The sequence below is a fragment of the Pollicipes pollicipes genome, unplaced genomic scaffold (genome assembly GCF_011947565.3).
Source record: "Pollicipes pollicipes isolate AB1234 unplaced genomic scaffold, Ppol_2.1 Scaffold_4881;HRSCAF=5763_pilon_pilon_pilon, whole genome shotgun sequence".
In the NCBI taxonomy this organism is placed as follows: Eukaryota; Metazoa; Arthropoda; class Thecostraca; order Pollicipedomorpha; family Pollicipedidae; genus Pollicipes; species Pollicipes pollicipes.
In genome coordinates this window covers 30,502,021-30,519,218 of record NW_023596576.1, presented here as the reverse complement: position 1 = coordinate 30,519,218, position 17,198 = coordinate 30,502,021, and the positions used below count along the sequence as shown (strand labels likewise).

The window sequence follows — 17,198 nt, the reverse complement described above, 5'->3', positions numbered from 1 at the left end:
ACAAAGGAGCACCAAAACCACCATTTCGGGCACCACAATCTTTATTTTCCAGAGGTACCCAATTCCTGAGGGCATCTCAAAAGGCTCCAAGCCCTTTGAGGCGCGAAATTCAGGTGTAGAGCGATGTCGTGCCTGAAATCATGTGTAGGTCCTTTAGGCAAGGGCACCAAGGTCCTTGCTGCACCACTGTGCCAGGCAAGGACCCCTTGGTTAAAAGGGATGTCTCCTGATCCAGTACAGGGTCCTTCCTATTCACAAAGAGGATCTCCAAATCTAGAAATACCGAAACAGAGTATCCTGATTCGACAATGCAGCTATCTGATGCACATGCCCATAGCCAGACAGGCGCACTAGGTGCCCATGCATCTCCTGGGATGTGGGGTGCCCTCCCCTGACCTCGTTACGTGTTCTGTACGGTTTCACACCTGATCCTAGGTCAAGGAGATTTACTCATTCAATCGCTGCATTGTCTACGAAACATCTCAGAGATGTATGGCTTCGTTTACCATCCTTTGGTGCAAATGCATGGATCGGCTTCGTTTAACATCCTTTGGTGCATTCTTTGTATTAAACGATTCCCTACAAATTGTCTTCGCTCAATCCATGGTCTGCTTCGACCTGCTTCAGATCATCGACCCGACAACGCACATCTAAATTTTTGATGCCAAACGATCCACTATTCACTGGTCTACAGCTTTGCAAAATTTGGCGCGGCTTCGCCACGGCGTTCGGAAATTATTTCGGAAAAGCCTGTGCCAGGTAGAATTGACCCCTATCTGAATGCGTTAAGAATCCCGACGCTAAATTGAAGCGCCGCAAATGGTTCCCCATCGGCCTGTAAACGTCAAACGGCCAACCAAACGCCAGCAAGACTTCGCTTCCTCACCTTTCCCATGTGTGCAAAATGGACTAGTCCAAACGCTTATGGCGTTAGTCGTTAGCCGCACGGCCAATGAGCGCGCTCTCGTGACTTGTTAAAAAAATAACGACCACCAGTTCGCGCCGAGTTTGCGGGGCAGGTGGGTGTTGTATGGACAGACCGGCGGGGTTGGGACATTCGTGCGTTGTTTAGATGTGGTGACTTGATTCACGATTTTTGTGATTTCGCTGAGTGGCGTTTGGTTATTGGCATCCGACAACGGTGATCCATCGCCGCTGGCACCGCACACCCGCAAATTCGCTCATCAGTATAATTTCGGTATGAGATTGTGCAATATCTTATGAGCTTGTATCCTGTGTGTTGAATGAGCCATTTTTCAACCACACCAGATTGGATAATCCCTGAGATGGATACAGTGCTATCCATTCAAGTCACATTATATCAATTAGCCACCTACTTTTTGAGTCATTAGATTCACTAGGACTGATGAAACCACAGATGAACCATTGATAACATAGCCTTCATTTTAGAGACAAAGTCCTGTTAAGTACCTTATTTCCATGCACTGCCACAGTGTCAATGTTAATTTCTCCCGAAGTTGGTAACTAGCTGCTTTCTCCAAATCCAAACCTCCACATTCATCCTCCTGCCTTTTGAAATGTGTCACACCTTGTGAGAATTGAATGTTGCAGTTAAGGAAAATAGAGTGCTTCCAGAAAATGAAGACTGTCATAGAGGCTGCAAAGAACCACCAACCTAACTGCACTACAATGCCAGTGCCGGATGGTATTTCATCCAGACTAGAGGAATTTCCAGATGACTCAGATGTGTGGCACCCCCAAACTTTTGCCTCTGGAACTTATGCCATACTGAGTGTTCCAGTTAAGGCACTATAGTGCTGCCTCATTGGGTCCATCCCATGGTAATGCATGCTTTTCCCAACTGGGGCCCCAGAAAGAGTTGCATGTGTGCAAATTTCTTGCTTTTGTCATCTGCTTTACCATGTGTGTGAATTTGATGAACAGACACAGGAATTGGCGGCAGGGCAGCATGGACATCAGTTTTTCCTAGGCTTCAACCTTTTTAAATGTGGCCTTTTCCATCCACCTCTTGGGGAAGATCTAACAAAAGCCCTGTGGCATTGCATCATGCAAAATTGATTCCAATTGTGTTTTTCATTTCTCAATTGTTTGTGAGTTTTTGTGTGCAGGTAGGTTTGGATGGCATCATTCAGTCATCACTTTGTCACAGGCTGGTGTCCTGACTCCCAGCATATTGTTGCTTTTGCTGTTGCTCTCAGTTAACATCTCAACAATGCTTTCCTTTTCAGGCATCATACCTCACTCCGGTTGTTATTCAAGGTCTTCTGAACAGACATCACATCTAGTGATTGCACCAAAAGCTCATTATGGAACTTGGGTACTGGAACATCCGTGGCGTAAGTACAAGGGCAGTCTAAACAGTCTGATCAGACTGATGCAGTATTAAGCCTAACTGCATCCAGTCATGATATTGCAATTAGCCCTTTTGCTTTTTCTGTGGCATAAGTACAAGGGATTCTAAGCTGTCTGATCAGACTGATATAGTATTAAACATAACTACATCCAGTCATGGTATTGCAATTAGCCCCCTTGCTGCTTGTAAAACAGTTTACTGTCTGATGGTGTCAAGTGGTAGTGGCAACTGCCAAGAGAGGACTATTGCATAACCAGTCACTATATGATGCTTGAGGGTGTAGAGCCTAGAGGAAGTTGAGGGAGTCTAGAGTTAAGAGACACAACTTTTCAACTTACTGCCATCTAACCTGAACTAACCTACAGGCTTTTGGCTGCATTGTGGGCTGGATATAGCAGGCCTCTGCAGATCAAAATGGCCACATGCTAAAAAATGTATGCTATTTATCCCTTCAAGGGAATGTTCTACATTTAAAGATACTGAGGCAAGGCTCAGATATTATGAATTAGGCTCACTTATACCTGTTGGCATGCTTTTAAGTCAAAAATGCTGTTCTACATGACACAATTTCTCCATGTAGTGAAAATGCTGTCAACATCTTGGAAATCATGCTCACAATAGAAGATATCATAGCCTGATGTGAAGGTCTCAACAATTATATTTTATTGGCCTTCATCTCTGCATGACTTGTGGAATGGCAGGATTTATGGTGTTGTCATGGTGACATGGATGCCTTGGTGACCTGCACCGAATGATGTTCAAAATGGCTATTTCAGCTCAAGACCCAATGCATACATGGAGCACTTCCTTTCAATTTCAAAACTACAAAACTATAGTGGTTCAAAATGCAAAATAATAATGAAAATTCCTATTTTCACTCACAGCACCAGAACCTGTACCGTCCCACCTAAAGCAGATATGACACACCAGTAACCCAGGTTGTGCTAATTTCATAACTTGAGGTAAACATCTCGCTACATCTCACAATAAGAAAGGTTACCACCTTTTCAAAATCATGCATCCAAAACAACATATTTAACATCAAACCAATGATCAACATAATTATTTTGAACAAGTGTGCAGTTTTGACCATTAATGCTTGCAATATCATTGTATGTTGTTGATTGATTTCACAAAACTGGGATATGATAGTATTATGATGACAAGAAACCAGCAGCTGGGGAAATGAATGTGTGAAAAGGGCAAAACAAGCACCAAAGTAGCAGCACCTGATTCAAGGATTAAAAATTGCCAAGTTTTTGCAATGGTGGTCCAGATTTCCCTTTATAGCAATATCATCAGTTGGACATGTAACGTTCCAAATAATTAAGTATCTTCGGATCACATATTTGATAGCTTAAAACAGGTAAACTGCTTGAAAGAGCTCGCAACCTTTCTCGTTTTATGCACAAGACACACCTCACAAATCACGATCAATATCAGTGATCAATGGGATGAATGGAGCACTGCGCTTTTCGCGGATCAAACGCGCAACAGCTGTCAAAACCAAAAATGTGATAGGAATAACAAAGCGCCTTGGAAATGACGATTTGTATCAGGTGGTATCGTCCGGACTACGCACTTCTCAGCAAAGATCCCTGTGTGACGTCATCGGGGTATACGTTGAACCCCGGGGCGGCCGCACTTGTGGTAACGGACTTCAGCGATCGCATGTCCTGCCACCCGTTTAGTGGGTGGATTGATCAGCACGATCAGGGTAGGTATGAATAAATGAGGAAACTTTACAGTTTGGTCTAATTTTGAAGGTAATTAAAGAACCGAGACTGTATTATAGGGCTCAGGAAGCAAGCTATTCTAGGATGGTATGCCGCGCGTTATGCCCAGGAAGCGCTCGGTATGAGAAATTATCAATCATTTGGGAGCACCGGATGGACTCAAAACTGCACCGCCGGGATGCCACTAAATGTTGCGCACACCGGGTGGACTCAAAACTGCACCGCCGGGATGCCAATAAATGTTGCGCATCACAGCTGCTGCTCTCAGGTGAACCTACCGCAAGCCAATCCATCGAGCTACTAGGCTCCAGTTAGCATAAAACAGGACTCCGGCCCGGCGGACCGCCCGATGCAACAAAATGGTCAGACATTGGTGCAGCCTAGGATGGTGTGCCGAAGGGAGCGACGTCGAATCGATTCCTGTTCGCCTGGCGGCCGCTAGTCGAGACGGTTCATGCGTCGTCGTCTTCATGCGTCGAACGTCAGGCGGGCTCGCTCGCATCCCATTGATAAATTTAGGCCGGAGGATGACGACAGCCCTGAGTGAAAAAAAAAAATGCACAGCGCGGCCTGTCTGGTTGTTAGGGATCCGAACATTGTGTAGCTTTTTCCATTCGTCATGTTTGTAGAATACCATGAACATGCACCAGGGGCGTGGCTAAGCTCACGCACTCTCTTCAGATGTGGTCTTACTCGGCCACACTGTTTATTTAAGAACCGAACTGGCACAGGCTGAGGCTATGTGCTCAAACACTGGCATAGTACCTTTTATTCGTGGGTTGTTAAAATGAAGCTTGTGGAGCACTGATATGAGACTGAGTGAAATTTTCAAAACGTATAGATCTACTGAGCTGACACACAATCAGGCTAAGTGGAAGCTGGAGACAAACTGCGCTGTCGTCCCGACAAACCAAAAAGGCCGTCTAGCATTCTGGGTCTCGTCACTGTCCCTGTTCAGCAAATGCTCCCCTGGCCGACCCGGGTCCCGCGTCGACACAGGACCCCCTATTAGGCACTCTGGGCACCTGACAAACACTCTCAGTGTTTCAGGGATCCCGACCCATGCAAATCGCGGGCCCAGCCTTGCTCGTGCTTGGAGAATGGACCGGCAGGGCTCCGAACGACGCGGAGCCGACTGTTCGACGTGTTCCTGGGCACAGGCAGCGTACAGCCAATGCACGTGCAATGTCCATTTACAAAATGTTGCCAACAACACTCCTGAAACGGAAGCCCTTGTGAAACAAGTGTTCCTCCGCTCTCAGTTCCCTCTAGCGCTGCAAAGATCGGGCAGCCTTCTCGTAGGTTGCCATGGTGTGGGGAGTAGCCAACTGACGAGCGGAGGTCGCCATGTGTCTACACTCGCCGGACCGGGCCATCTCGCACGGATGACCGGCGGACACCCACGCTGGGCCATGCAGAATGGTGCTGGTCCGACGGGCGCCGCTGGTGGACTTGACGCCAAGACGCGGAGCGTTGCGGTCGCGACCCCGGAGGTCACCGAACCGATAGAGACTCGGCAGCCGTCCAACTGTGGACAGCCGCTCTGGCTACCACAGAAGGTTGACTGCTGGGCTGTAACATTGTGGTGCTGGCAGCCTTAAAAGGGATCACGAGTATGCCGCGTGGCTTTAGTATGTAAAAGGCTCTGAACGTATGCAGAGGGTCTGGACGGCCCGTGGGATTCTTGATAACCAGACAGACATCTGAGCATCTGGATGACAAGAGGACTCGTCAGTGGCCAGAATGACCACGCAGAAGCCAGACGTCCAGCAAGCAGCTAAAAGACCTCTCTATATATGGGAGGCATCATAGGAGGAGTACGCGGCCAAGGGGGAGAGGCGCCCCTCCTCAGGCCCGCATTTTTTCGCCATAGATGTCCCCCGACAGGAAATAAAAGATTACGTGATGCCTACCCACCGAGCTCCGCCCCCCCCCCCCCCCACCTGTCTTAAGAAAATCCTGGTTGCGATCCTGCAGCACAGTCATGATCACAGTCATACGCCATATTTCACAATTTCACTTTAAACGTCCCGGCATGCAACGTGCAAGTCACAGTCTTCTTCATCCTGCGTTTGACATAGTATCTCCCAAAGTTCTCGATTTCTCACTTATCGCTACATTTTTGTTCGGTTTTCCGCTAGTCGTGACTTCTCTGGATTACGAAACAAAACTCGTGGTTGTGGCAGAGTTTATAACCAGCCGCAAAAACAGCGCGCTTGATGCATGCCATCGAAATCTCGGCCCGCTCCTGGCAGCGTAGCCGGCTAGCAGAGGGACGCCACTTGGCAAGGTGGGAGGTCAGGCGCGGCCCCAGTCGTACCGCGGCACACCTCCCTTCACTTGAAGCGAGTGTGTGTACGATCGATGAGAACCGCATATAAACATGCCACGTGTTCGGTGTGGTTGTCATTACATATATGACGTCAGAATTTCCAACACTTACACGCCCGCCTGACACAAGCACAGACAGCAAGCTTTGAACGCTTCTGCGGCGCAGTTTGCGAGCAGCCGCCGCGGCCGCCGAGTGGCGAGCTCGCCAGGCCGCACCAGCCCGGACCGGTCTGATGACGGCGACCACGCGGGGGGGGGGGGGGGTCGCCGTTATCGTCAAGTGTCGCTGACATTTGAGTCAATAATTCATCAGCAAGTCATCGCCATCGCGCGACACGAACGCCACGTCTCGGTGGCGTTGGTACGCCGTGGTTGGCATGCGGTGCAGCCGGCCACTGTGGCCCATACAGCAAGTCATGGCTCTCGCAGCTGGTGCTGAGCACGGCGATCACGCAGTCTTCGCGACGAATGTGCTCGCCGCCGCTGTGCCCCAGCGCCGCTGCCTAGTGTCATGAGGTGAGCGTGGCGCGTCACTAGCGCCCTGTCTTATCACCGCTGCCTGGGCTCATCACGGCCGCCTTGCGCATCGCGACAGACCTGACTTATCACGACCTGCGACGCTACAAGCTTGGCCGATCTCGGCCAACCAGGAGAGGCGGACAAGAGCGCTGCGGCTGTGGTAAACTACGTAAAATCCCGTCAACTCGGCTGTTATCTCGCTCACAGCCACCGACGACATCTCCAGCAAAAGCCGCTTTAGGTCGTCCTGGTATGTGGCCTGAAAACCGCTGCCGTGTCTCAAGCGCACTGTAATGCCCGGACAGGAAGGACGAAGCTGCGTCCGTATGCGGGAGGGTGGGGGCATGACAACCGCCAAGACGACACGGCGCTTTTGTCATGAGTCGGGAGCTCCATGATGGCTTCCCCGGGCGCACATAAGACGCAGGGCACTTTTTTAACACGCGCTCGGGTGGGGGGGGGGGGGTTCAGATTGACCCCCCCTGATTTTTCCGGAATGGTTTCCGAGCGGTGTGGCGTAGCCGCGCCAAATTGTGCATAGCTATAGACAATTGAATAGCGGATGGTCTGACATAAAAATTAGATGTACCTTATAAGGCCACTAGCCTATGGCAGGTCAAAGTCGGGCCATGGCCTCAGCAAAGGCAATTTCTGGGGACTCATTCAATCTGATCAAACAACCGGAGTGTTAGACGAAGCCAGACATCTCCGAGATTGTTTCTTAGACAAGACAACAATTGAATAACCAAATCACATTGACCCAGGTCAGGTATAAAGGTCAGACCAAATTCAAACCAACTTGATTTGTTATTCTAGCACTTGCTGTATGGGGTAGTTCCTGGCGCTCATTCCGAATTTATTGATAATAGGAACCGCATTATACACCTTCCATAGACTTCTTAAAGGTCAGAATAGGTCACTGCCGTAGAATGACTCAGCTCGACGTTTTTGTTTTTTCAGGAACATGCGTAGCGCAATTTTTGTCATTTACCCAAATGCAAGGTTCAAAGCAATCTTGTGTGATTTTGGCCACCGTGACCTTACAAAGGTCAAGCAAGGCCACTGACCTTAGATGGGCACATAAATTTTTGTTTAGAACAGTTATCTAGGTTCTACGGGCCCTTCAAAGACCGACCTGGACTTTGACCTCGTTTAACCTTATTTTACCTGAAGGTTATGACCTAGCAGCCTAAAACTTTGACCTAAGTAAGTTCACATAGATGTCAGAACACCTGTGGAATTTGATGTCAGTAGCTGTCTTAGTTCCGGAGATCTCAGGGGGTCAAACCGACTCCCCCCCAGCGAAGGGTGTCCAACCGGTCATCCGGGCGCGTGTTAACGCTATCTCTGTGAACATTTCATCTTCCGATGGTGTTAACCACCACTACGCTGAATCTCAAGGCTCGCACAGCCCGCAAACGTGGTCTTGCTGTAAACGTCGTGGTATACGGGCTGGCCAGACCCTCCCGAGTGATACGGACCTGGCAATACCTGTCTTCATGATTGTGCCAGTTTGCGAGGAGTGCAGGCCGTGGAGCGGGGGAGAGAGGGGGTAGATGCGGTGGCAAGCGTACGGCAGGGACTTGATCTGAAACCAAGCATTGTCAAAGGTGCTGTTCCCCACTTGTCATTTTTAAAGTCATTCCTGTAATGATTAGATGGCTTGATGAGATTTGTACCCTTTTAACTGAAATGGGATGCGGTCGGGCATTTGATCGACAATCCACCTCGAAATGCAAAATTTGCGGAGATCACCAACGGCGCCTTTTGTGGCGCATCGCCAGCGGTAACCAATGTGTTGGAAGGTATGATTTTTCCGTGCCTATACAACTTTGGATACGAGCATATTCTTTGGATGGAGCTCGTGAATGTGACGAGGGCTGGGTGGTGGAGTGCCCGCAAGCCACGTAATGCACAAGTTAGCGGGTCATCCGTGTGTGCGACGGGGGATGCGAGTAGATGGTGCCGCTCTTCTAAATGCATCTATCTCAGGTGGGGAGCCAGACGCCACTGGCCCTCAGCTCACAGCCTGAATTGCGCACGCTCGTGTCCCTCAATCCTCCTTATTTATTAGCTTTGTGCTCCGATTTGTTTAGAGGTTATGTATGCACCTTGCGCTCACGCTTCATGTTGCGGCTGTCCAAACATGAATAAGTGAGGTGATGGTGGTACGTGTCCTCAACACCAGAGGCACAGGGTTTGATTTCCCGTAGTGGCTGCCGTTCCTGCCAAAATGAGAGGCAGGCGATGCCACATAGCCTCAGCAGCTGAGTGCGTCGTGTAGCCCCTGTGGCGGTGACGACGATAGGAGACAGCTATTGAGCGTGGCTTGTTCGCAGCTGGCACAGCCCATCCGCCTGCTGCTGGAGTACACCGGAGAGAAGTTTGAAGACAAGAAATACCAATGTGGTCCGCCGCCAGACTACGACAAGTCCTGTTGGTTCGATGTCAAAGAGAAGCTCAAGCTGGACTTTCCCAATGTAAGTGTATGGTGCTTATAGGCGTCTAACAGTGGTGTCCTCTGTTCCGTATTTTCCCATGCTGGTGCTACATTTGTTGGGGTCGAAATCCCTACCAAGTGTATGTCGTTGCAGAGGCACTAATCCCACTGCCGCTGGAAAGCCTTTCCAGTCCATTAAGCTAGTTTTGTTTTGGCTCCAGTCAAATTGTACTGAAGGGTTTTAAGCGTGTTACGGCAAGCTATGTGGTTTCGCGGCGAATAACGCCGGTGTCAGGACCGCGCGTCCCTGACGTGTGTCGCTGTGAGTAGTCGGACGTCATGACACGTGCGCTCATGCCGACTTGACTCCTTCCGTTTCGGTCAGCTGCTTCCCACGGGCCGTCGCGGCCGGTCGCCAGTTGCCCACCGGTGATCAGTCACGTAAGCGACGTTCTGTGTTCCGAACCTGCATGATTGCCCGGCTCACTGGCAATGCCCCACTTTTTCTCCTTTCAACCTTCACCGTAAGGAATGAGTGGTAGCACCCACTTAGCAACCACCTGGACCAGGCCTCGAATGGTTCACTGGCTGCTCGTGGTGAGGTTACAGCTATCGTAACCGATGCATGATCGGACGGCTGCGTGCTATTTTGAGCGGCGTTGGTCGCCTCACGTGACTGTGGCGGCGTGATGTGACGCGTTCTCCTCACTCCGCCCCCCTCACAGTCACGGTTGCCCTCTCCGTCGCTCCTGGGACCCTGACCTAGCTGTAACGCCGCTGATCAGCCGCGGTTGCGCGCCTTGGTGTGAGGCGAGCCGGGAGTGGCCGCGAGTGGTGGAGGCGGTACGCTCCGCGTGAAAGGGGTTACGACGCTGTGCTCTGGGTCTAATGACAAATGATGATGTGTGACCGAGCAACCAGGTTGTTCGGATGATCATGCGGTGGCCATTACTCCTTTGGATTGAGAGGCCTTTGTTCGATTTCCACCACAGAAAATCGAACAAAGGCCTCTGGCGAAGCATTGCCTTCATTGCCCCCGGTTTCCAGCAGTGTGGCGACGCTTATGGTTTTCCCTGCCAGCCGCATCGACGAGCGCCCTGCGTCCGACTGCAGCAGCGCCGGTAATCCGTCACGTCCTCCCGGCAGCTGCCGTACCTCATCGACGGCGACACGCGCATCACGCAGAGCAACGCAATCGTGCGCTACATCGGCCGCAAGCACGACCTGCTCGGCAAGACGGAGCCGGAACGGGTGCGCGTCGACATCATGGAGAACCAGTCCATGGACTTCAGGAACGGCCTCGTGCAGCTCTGCTACAACCCCAACTTCGTGAGTGCGCCCCAGCGCGGACGTCCGCCGCCGTTCGCGCTGCCCGATCGACACGGCTCGAGTCGCGGAAGCGGCGCTTTCTCGGGTTCGTTTCGTGTCGGCTTTTCGGACGTCGATGGTTATGGTTGGCGACGGCAACTCACTTGGTGGTGGTTTATAGTAAGGCAGTGCTGCTCTGTGATGACCCTGATCCCCCCCCCCCCCTGTTCCAGGATGATCTGAAGGATGGATACCTGAAGAAAGTGAAGAGCGCGATCGAGAGGTTCGCGAAGTTCCTTGGCGACCACGAGTGGTTTGCGGGAGGAAATGTGAGTACCTTGCATTGACGCTCTTAATTCCGGCATCCGCCTTCAGTATGCGCCTGTTGGCTCTGCGCGGGTATCAGCATTCCTGCCATGGTAATCGGTCCGGTGGCTGTGTCTTATGCCTGCCGCCCGCAGACGTCTGCTGATTCGTACACATATGGGCTCAGAGAAACTTGTTCCGCGTGCCGAAAAATGCTGCGTCAGGTATTCGGAGAAAATGCTCTGAAAGGCCCGATGTGCGTCAAACTGAGCAATTTTCGGAGCGCTGCGCGAGCTCAGCATCTCGCGCCGTAAACGTAACGAAGACTCGTTCGCCTCGACGAGAAGGCTCGCGATTGGGCTGGTTCGGAATGCCCCCGTCACAGTGCGCGCGCCGTCGTGGTGTAGGATGAGTGCGCTACAAGTGCGCCAGTAGTGTGGAGTGCCTTTTGCTAAGTCACGTTGATCCGTCCCTCTTATCTCGCTTTATCCTGCATTCTCGCGACACCCCGCTTGTCCGGGACAGGCTGCATGCGTCAGCCACGAGTGGGCCGAGCACCCCTTGGAAAGGGGGACCCGACCGGGTACCCAGCGCGCATGCGCGGGTTAAAGCTCGGTGGTTGGCCCCCCAGGCGCATGCAAATCTGCCCCACCGTTAACCATTGTCCTTCATCCCACAGCCTCGAAATGATCATTTCTGGTCGAAAGAGCTCTAATCTAAAAAAAAATGCTTAGTTACGTGCGGACTTAAACGTCTGACACCCATGATCTAACTTAAAGCACCCTATATAGCAGAAGCAGCGTCTTCCGGTCGGCCCTATAGGACATCCTCGAGACGACCTTGAGGATGTTCATTGTCTTTGCTTACCGATCCCTGAGCATTGTACAATGGGCCTCCTGCCGTACGACAGCCCCCTGCCGAAGGCAATACCCAAGAGCTTTCCGACGTCGGGGGAATGGTAAAGCTCTTCCACAGACTCACACGAGGTTCTGCACAATCCCTCTGTCTATGAGAAGCGCATATACGTGTTTTTTGTAAGTGGAAAGGTAAAAGCGTTCACAAAACCCCAGTGCGTCAGTTTGTCAAGGTCGATTTGAATCTGTCGTTCAGCCGAAGTCGATGAGGACGCGCAGGCCGACATGGCGAAATTGTCGAAGAAAAGTGGGCGAAGCACATTTGTGGGCAATGGGTAACCGATGTCGTTCGCTGGAAATAGTGAACAACGGAATAGTGAGGATGCCTCCCTGGGGCACTCCATGTATACTAGGGAAACGACCATTCAGGGCGTTCCCTACTCGTGCTCGGAAATGCCGGTCACGCAGGTAGTAGCACGTAAACCAACCCATGTGGCCCCGCACACAATATGCACGCAGCTTCATGAGGATGCCGTGATGTCAGGTGGGGTCAAATGCCTTATTTAAGTAAAATGAGACGGCTGAAACGTGTTGGCCGCGTGTAAACGACTCCCAGGTCGCATTGTCAAGCACAACTAGGTAGTCTAGTGTGCTTCGATTTTTTTGAAGGCACACTGGGGGTTAAAAAGCAAGTTATTGGTCTCTAAAAACCTCATTATTCTCATCTTTTCAATGAGCTTCTAAACGCAGGATGCAAGTGAAATGGGTCGATATTAAAGGCATACGTACCATCTTTGCCAGTTTCAAGCTTTAGTCGCATGCGTTATTTGCGCGGGCGACGTAACAACCAGAACCGTCACTCGGCATAGATTGCTGTATGCTCACTGGCGCCGCCACCAGAGTGTTCCGAACGGGACCTGCACCCTGGACTCCTAACGAGACGGAGACGGTAACTTCCGACCTGTGCCGAGCCATGAAGCCGCCGCCCGTGGTAGCTGTCCTGTATGAAGGTGGGGATGCGGGTGGGAATCGTACCTAACTTCTTGGTGGCGTACTCCTGCTGCGTTAGCCACGCGCGGCCAAGCAATGCTGACGGTGCGGGACGATGCAACTGCTGCGACAGCCCATCTTCCTATTGAAGGATTACGTAATAGAAAAACACGAGCGTTTCGTCCAAGTACTGAACAAAAAAAGAAAAAGAAGAAAAAACATACTCGCCAGCACCCTCGGTTTTCCGGCCGCATGCTCGGTTTTGCTGCGGTCCTGCTCTTTCACGTGCTGTAAGCTGGCGCGATTAGGATGCTAGGACACTAGGTGGGGTCATTGCGGAGCCGATAAGGACCGATATCGGCCTCCGCCGCGGTGTCGAATGTCAACACTGCGTTATCAGTGCTGGCCTGAGCCGCGCTCGCAGCGCATGGACGCCACGGTCATGTGACCGGACGGGCGGTTCACTCAGTTAGCATTATTCATGTCCGTCTCTTAACTGAAGAAGCAGATGTATAGTTGAGATGTTGCCTTCAATTTGTTAGCGAAACATGATCATGATTCATCGTGCGTTGGCCTCACACGGCATTGGGGTCGGTCGTGTATACAATAATAGCTGGCTCCTTGCTAAGCATTCCTGGCGTTACAGAAGTCACCGCGGGCGGACGTTGCAACGTCTAACGCTCCTGTCTTTGAGACAGTGTTCTGCTGAGGCCGACCTCCTCCCACAGATGCCCCCCCCCCCCCCACCCGTGTGTTCCTGCCGCCGGCCCAATGACCTACGGCCCTGTTTGGCTCAACAGCTGACGGTGGTCGACTTCGTGATGTACGAGCTGCTGGACCAGCACCGGCTGCTGGACGCCAGCCTCCTGGAGCCGCACGACAACCTCAAGAAGTTTCTGCACCGCTTCGAGGAGCTGGACGCCATCAAGAAGTACATGGCCAGCGACCGGTTTATGAAGAGTCCGCTCAACAACGTGGCGGCCAAGTTCGGCAACAAGTGATAACTGCTGGCCCATGGGTACCAAATGATCACTGCAGTCGGCACTCCCGAAAACACTAATAATGAAAAAAGATGACCCCTGGCTGGTGGCGGCTGTGTGGGGGAAGAGAGTCTGCCTTGCCTGCCTTGTCGGTCCTTTGTCTTTGGTGATCATTTTGGGCTTATGCCTTCAGACATGGCAGTCGTTACGTGGGGACAATAAACGATCGCCTGTATGCTCGACCTCTGCTGCCACGTCGCGGCGGTGGGGCTTAATAGGCTGAGTTTAAATCCTAGGATATTTATGCGAGGCAGGGAATTAATGACATAAACGGGAATAGACACCATGAAACAAGGGGATACGCATAGTATAACACTGACCTGCTGGTGTACAAAATGAGCTGTTTTCATGCACAAAAATGTAACAACTTTAACAGCACCTTACAGTAGGGGAAATAGATGTAAGAGCTGACATGCTATCGTGCTATCAATTGATTTTGTTTTCTCGACGATATTCCACGGTGCTATACGAACGATAATCAACAAGCGCCAGAGCGAATGCCAGATGGCAACGCTGCACGACACGGAGTAGATGGCGTTGTTAGCGGTCGCTCCGGGGCCACCACTTGCATCACTGCTGGCAGCACTGGCCGAAGTCTGATAACTCAGCGCCGTCCGGACGTACGGCTTTTGGGAGAGACGACGAGACCTCTGGGGGTCTCAGGCTGGCGCAGAGAACTGCGGCAGTGGAGCTCGCGTCGTCGACAGCAGCACGCATTGGGAAACGCCTGCATCCGCGACGTCGGTAGGTGCACTAGGCCCACTCCATCCAGAACTGGGCGGGGGGGGGGGGGGATGGAAGCAGCAGCGAAAAGAAGCAGATCAATGGCAGACCGGCAATCAGCGATGGGAGCCGGTGCCATGACCTTAAGCTCTTTGTCAGGTTGTCAGCTTTGGTCTCGACGAGACAGGATGGGTCCGTATCATATCGTCCAAGGTACAGAATGTCCAAAGTACAAATTGTCCAAGGTACAGAATGTCCAGATTTCATAATGTCCAAGGTATAGAATATACAAAATGAGAAATAACCTCCAAAACGGCTCGGTGTGGAGGTGTTCACATTGTCCGAGGTACAGATTGTCCAAGGTACACAATGTCCAAAGTACACAATGTCCAATGTACGGGGTGTCCAAAGCTTATAATGTCCAAAGTACACAATGTCCAAAGTACGTATTGTCCAAGGTACGGAACGTCCAAAGCACAATGTCAAGGTACACAATGTCCAAAGTACACAATGTCCAAAGTACAAAACATCCAAAGTACGTAATGTCCAAGGTACAGAATGTCCAAGGTACAGAACGTCCAGGGTACACAATGTCCAAAGTACGGAATGCCCAATTTAGTTTCCAGGAAGACCGTCAGGATGCGAGCCCTCGCCCTTATTGACAGGCAACAACATACTGGGCTACGTGGGTTGCGCACATATAGCCAACGCCATTACCGCCACTCGGCGCGTGATCAGCCGCCTGCTGCCGGCTGGTGACGTGCGCGGTAGGCATGATGACGTAGGAAGGTATTTATCCAATAAGAGGTCGGCTGATGACGGGCGGCACACCGTGAGCTGCTGCAAGCGGGCGGCGCCGCATCGCTACCGACGCCTGCAGGACCGCTGATCGACACAACGCCGCAGCCCTGGCGTCAAGAGCAGAACCGCCCTTAGTGAGCACCTGGGTGGTACCCAAGCCCGTCGTATCCATCGCCGTCCATTGCACATCATGTCCTCCGCCCCTCCCTCCATAACAACTGCTCGGCTTTTGCTGCCTGGTTATGATCAGCGCCATCTACCGAAGGGCATGAAACTGCAAGTGCACAGAAAGCCCGGCATGCAGTCCGGCTACTCATTTCCAGGGTAACAGGTACCGTTCACTTCCTTTTCGACTCTGCGTCACGACCAATATGTGGGGAGGCCTGCGGCGTGCCGCCCCGCGCTTTCTGTTTTATCGTTGCGCCTTTTTGAAGGCAGTGGTGGATTTGTGGCCGGAAAGGGCATAGCGCCGCTCCACGCACGCGCTGTGTAGGTATCCACCTTCATCCAATTGTGTCGTATCTACGTGCAGGGTCAAAACGTCAATACATGTGCAGTAAGGATATCTGGTTAAACGAAGAAAGACGCAACGTCCCATAGTGACACGAAGCCGGATGTTCAGTTAGCAACGTATTTGTTTCCCCTGTCGGGGCCTCTTAACTGAGTTGAACCACCGCATGGTCTTACTGCTGGCCATAACTCCATGTTGTCTGATCAGGCCGGGGAGGGGACACGCACGTCCTTTCCCTGGCGTGCTCGGTCATGAACTACCCCGATCCCTTCCGACCGGTGGCAGGACCTCGGCGCGGCGTCCACCATCCGGGAACCAGCCGCCAGTCGGAAGGGGCCCGAAAGGACAGGCCAACAGAGCTAAACTAAGTAGGGCATAACTTTAAGGAGACACATGACAGGGGACTGGTTTACAAAAAAAGCAAACCAAGTAAATTCCAATTTGTCCGGAACACGCCGGTTGCTGAATCAAGCTGTGGAAGTGCGAATCTTTACACGGAGCTCACACAAAACTAAGTGATCAGTGTCGCGGCGGATGATGAATGCCCCGCTTCGGAGGATCGTTCGCCAAGCCTGGCCAGTTTTGAGTAGGCACGTCAGCAGCCAACAACCCAGGCCCATCGCGAAGAATGAATCTGGTTCATCGACGTGTCAAGCCGCAGCACAGCCGGCAGCGGCGGCCACACCTGTGGAGGCCATACCGACATCCACCGCACGAGCCGCGATCATCATCAGCTGTGCGCAGTGCTGCAGACAGCCAGCATTGTGCTACGGGCAGAAGCTGCTGATCTTATGGTGCGGATAAGAAATTCTGCCCGCGGATTTTGCGACTTCATTTATCTGCAATGGTCACGGGCGTCCATATGCATTCTTGAGTGATTCGCTTGCCTCTCCAAGTCCAATCTGGCCTCTCCGCAGGCTTCTAGCGATAGAAAGAAACAGGACATTAAAGACTGCACCTCAAATTATGCCAAATTTTAATAAGGCTTGTGCTAGTGGTTTCCAGCTAAAATGAACACACCAAATTATGACTGATATGTTATGTTCAGTTTTGTTGTTTTGTTGTTTGTTGTTTGTGCAGCTAGCCGGAGTTGTTCCACTTTAAAAGCCCCGCTCCTGCTCTCGGCTGTAGCTGGCGGTCGCTTCCGGCTAGCAAGCACCCGCTCCAGCATCAAGGTCAGCCGCTCCTCCCGTTGCGCTGCCTGCTCGGACTGCTGCATCATCAGCGCCGCCGAGCGCTCGACCTGCTGCCGTCACTGATCAGCTCGGGTCCACGGGATGGGCTTGGCTGGACTTCGGTTGGCT

At 51.8% G+C, this 17,198-nt stretch overlaps 1 protein-coding gene across 3 annotated transcripts; it reads left to right on the top strand.

Moving 5' to 3' along the window:
- Positions 1-853: 853 nt before the first annotated feature.
- On the top strand, positions 854-14,074 carry LOC119100897 (glutathione S-transferase Mu 5). 3 transcript variants are annotated; one of them, XM_037224091.1, is made up of 6 exons: positions 854-1,019; positions 2,211-2,318; positions 9,261-9,401; positions 10,508-10,690; positions 10,903-10,998; positions 13,620-14,074. In XM_037224091.1, exons 2-6 carry the CDS (start codon positions 2,289-2,291, stop codon positions 13,818-13,820), a joined length of 651 nt encoding a protein of 216 aa, XP_037079986.1. In that variant the 5' UTR covers positions 854-1,019; positions 2,211-2,288; the 3' UTR covers positions 13,821-14,074. The 3 variants fall into 3 exon arrangements, with proteins under 3 accessions (XP_037079986.1, XP_037079988.1, XP_037079987.1); XM_037224093.1 differs by lacking the exon at positions 854-1,019 and adding an exon at positions 1,036-1,059; XM_037224092.1 differs by lacking the exon at positions 854-1,019 and adding an exon at positions 1,066-1,198.
- The last annotated feature ends 3,124 nt before the right edge of the window (positions 14,075-17,198 follow it).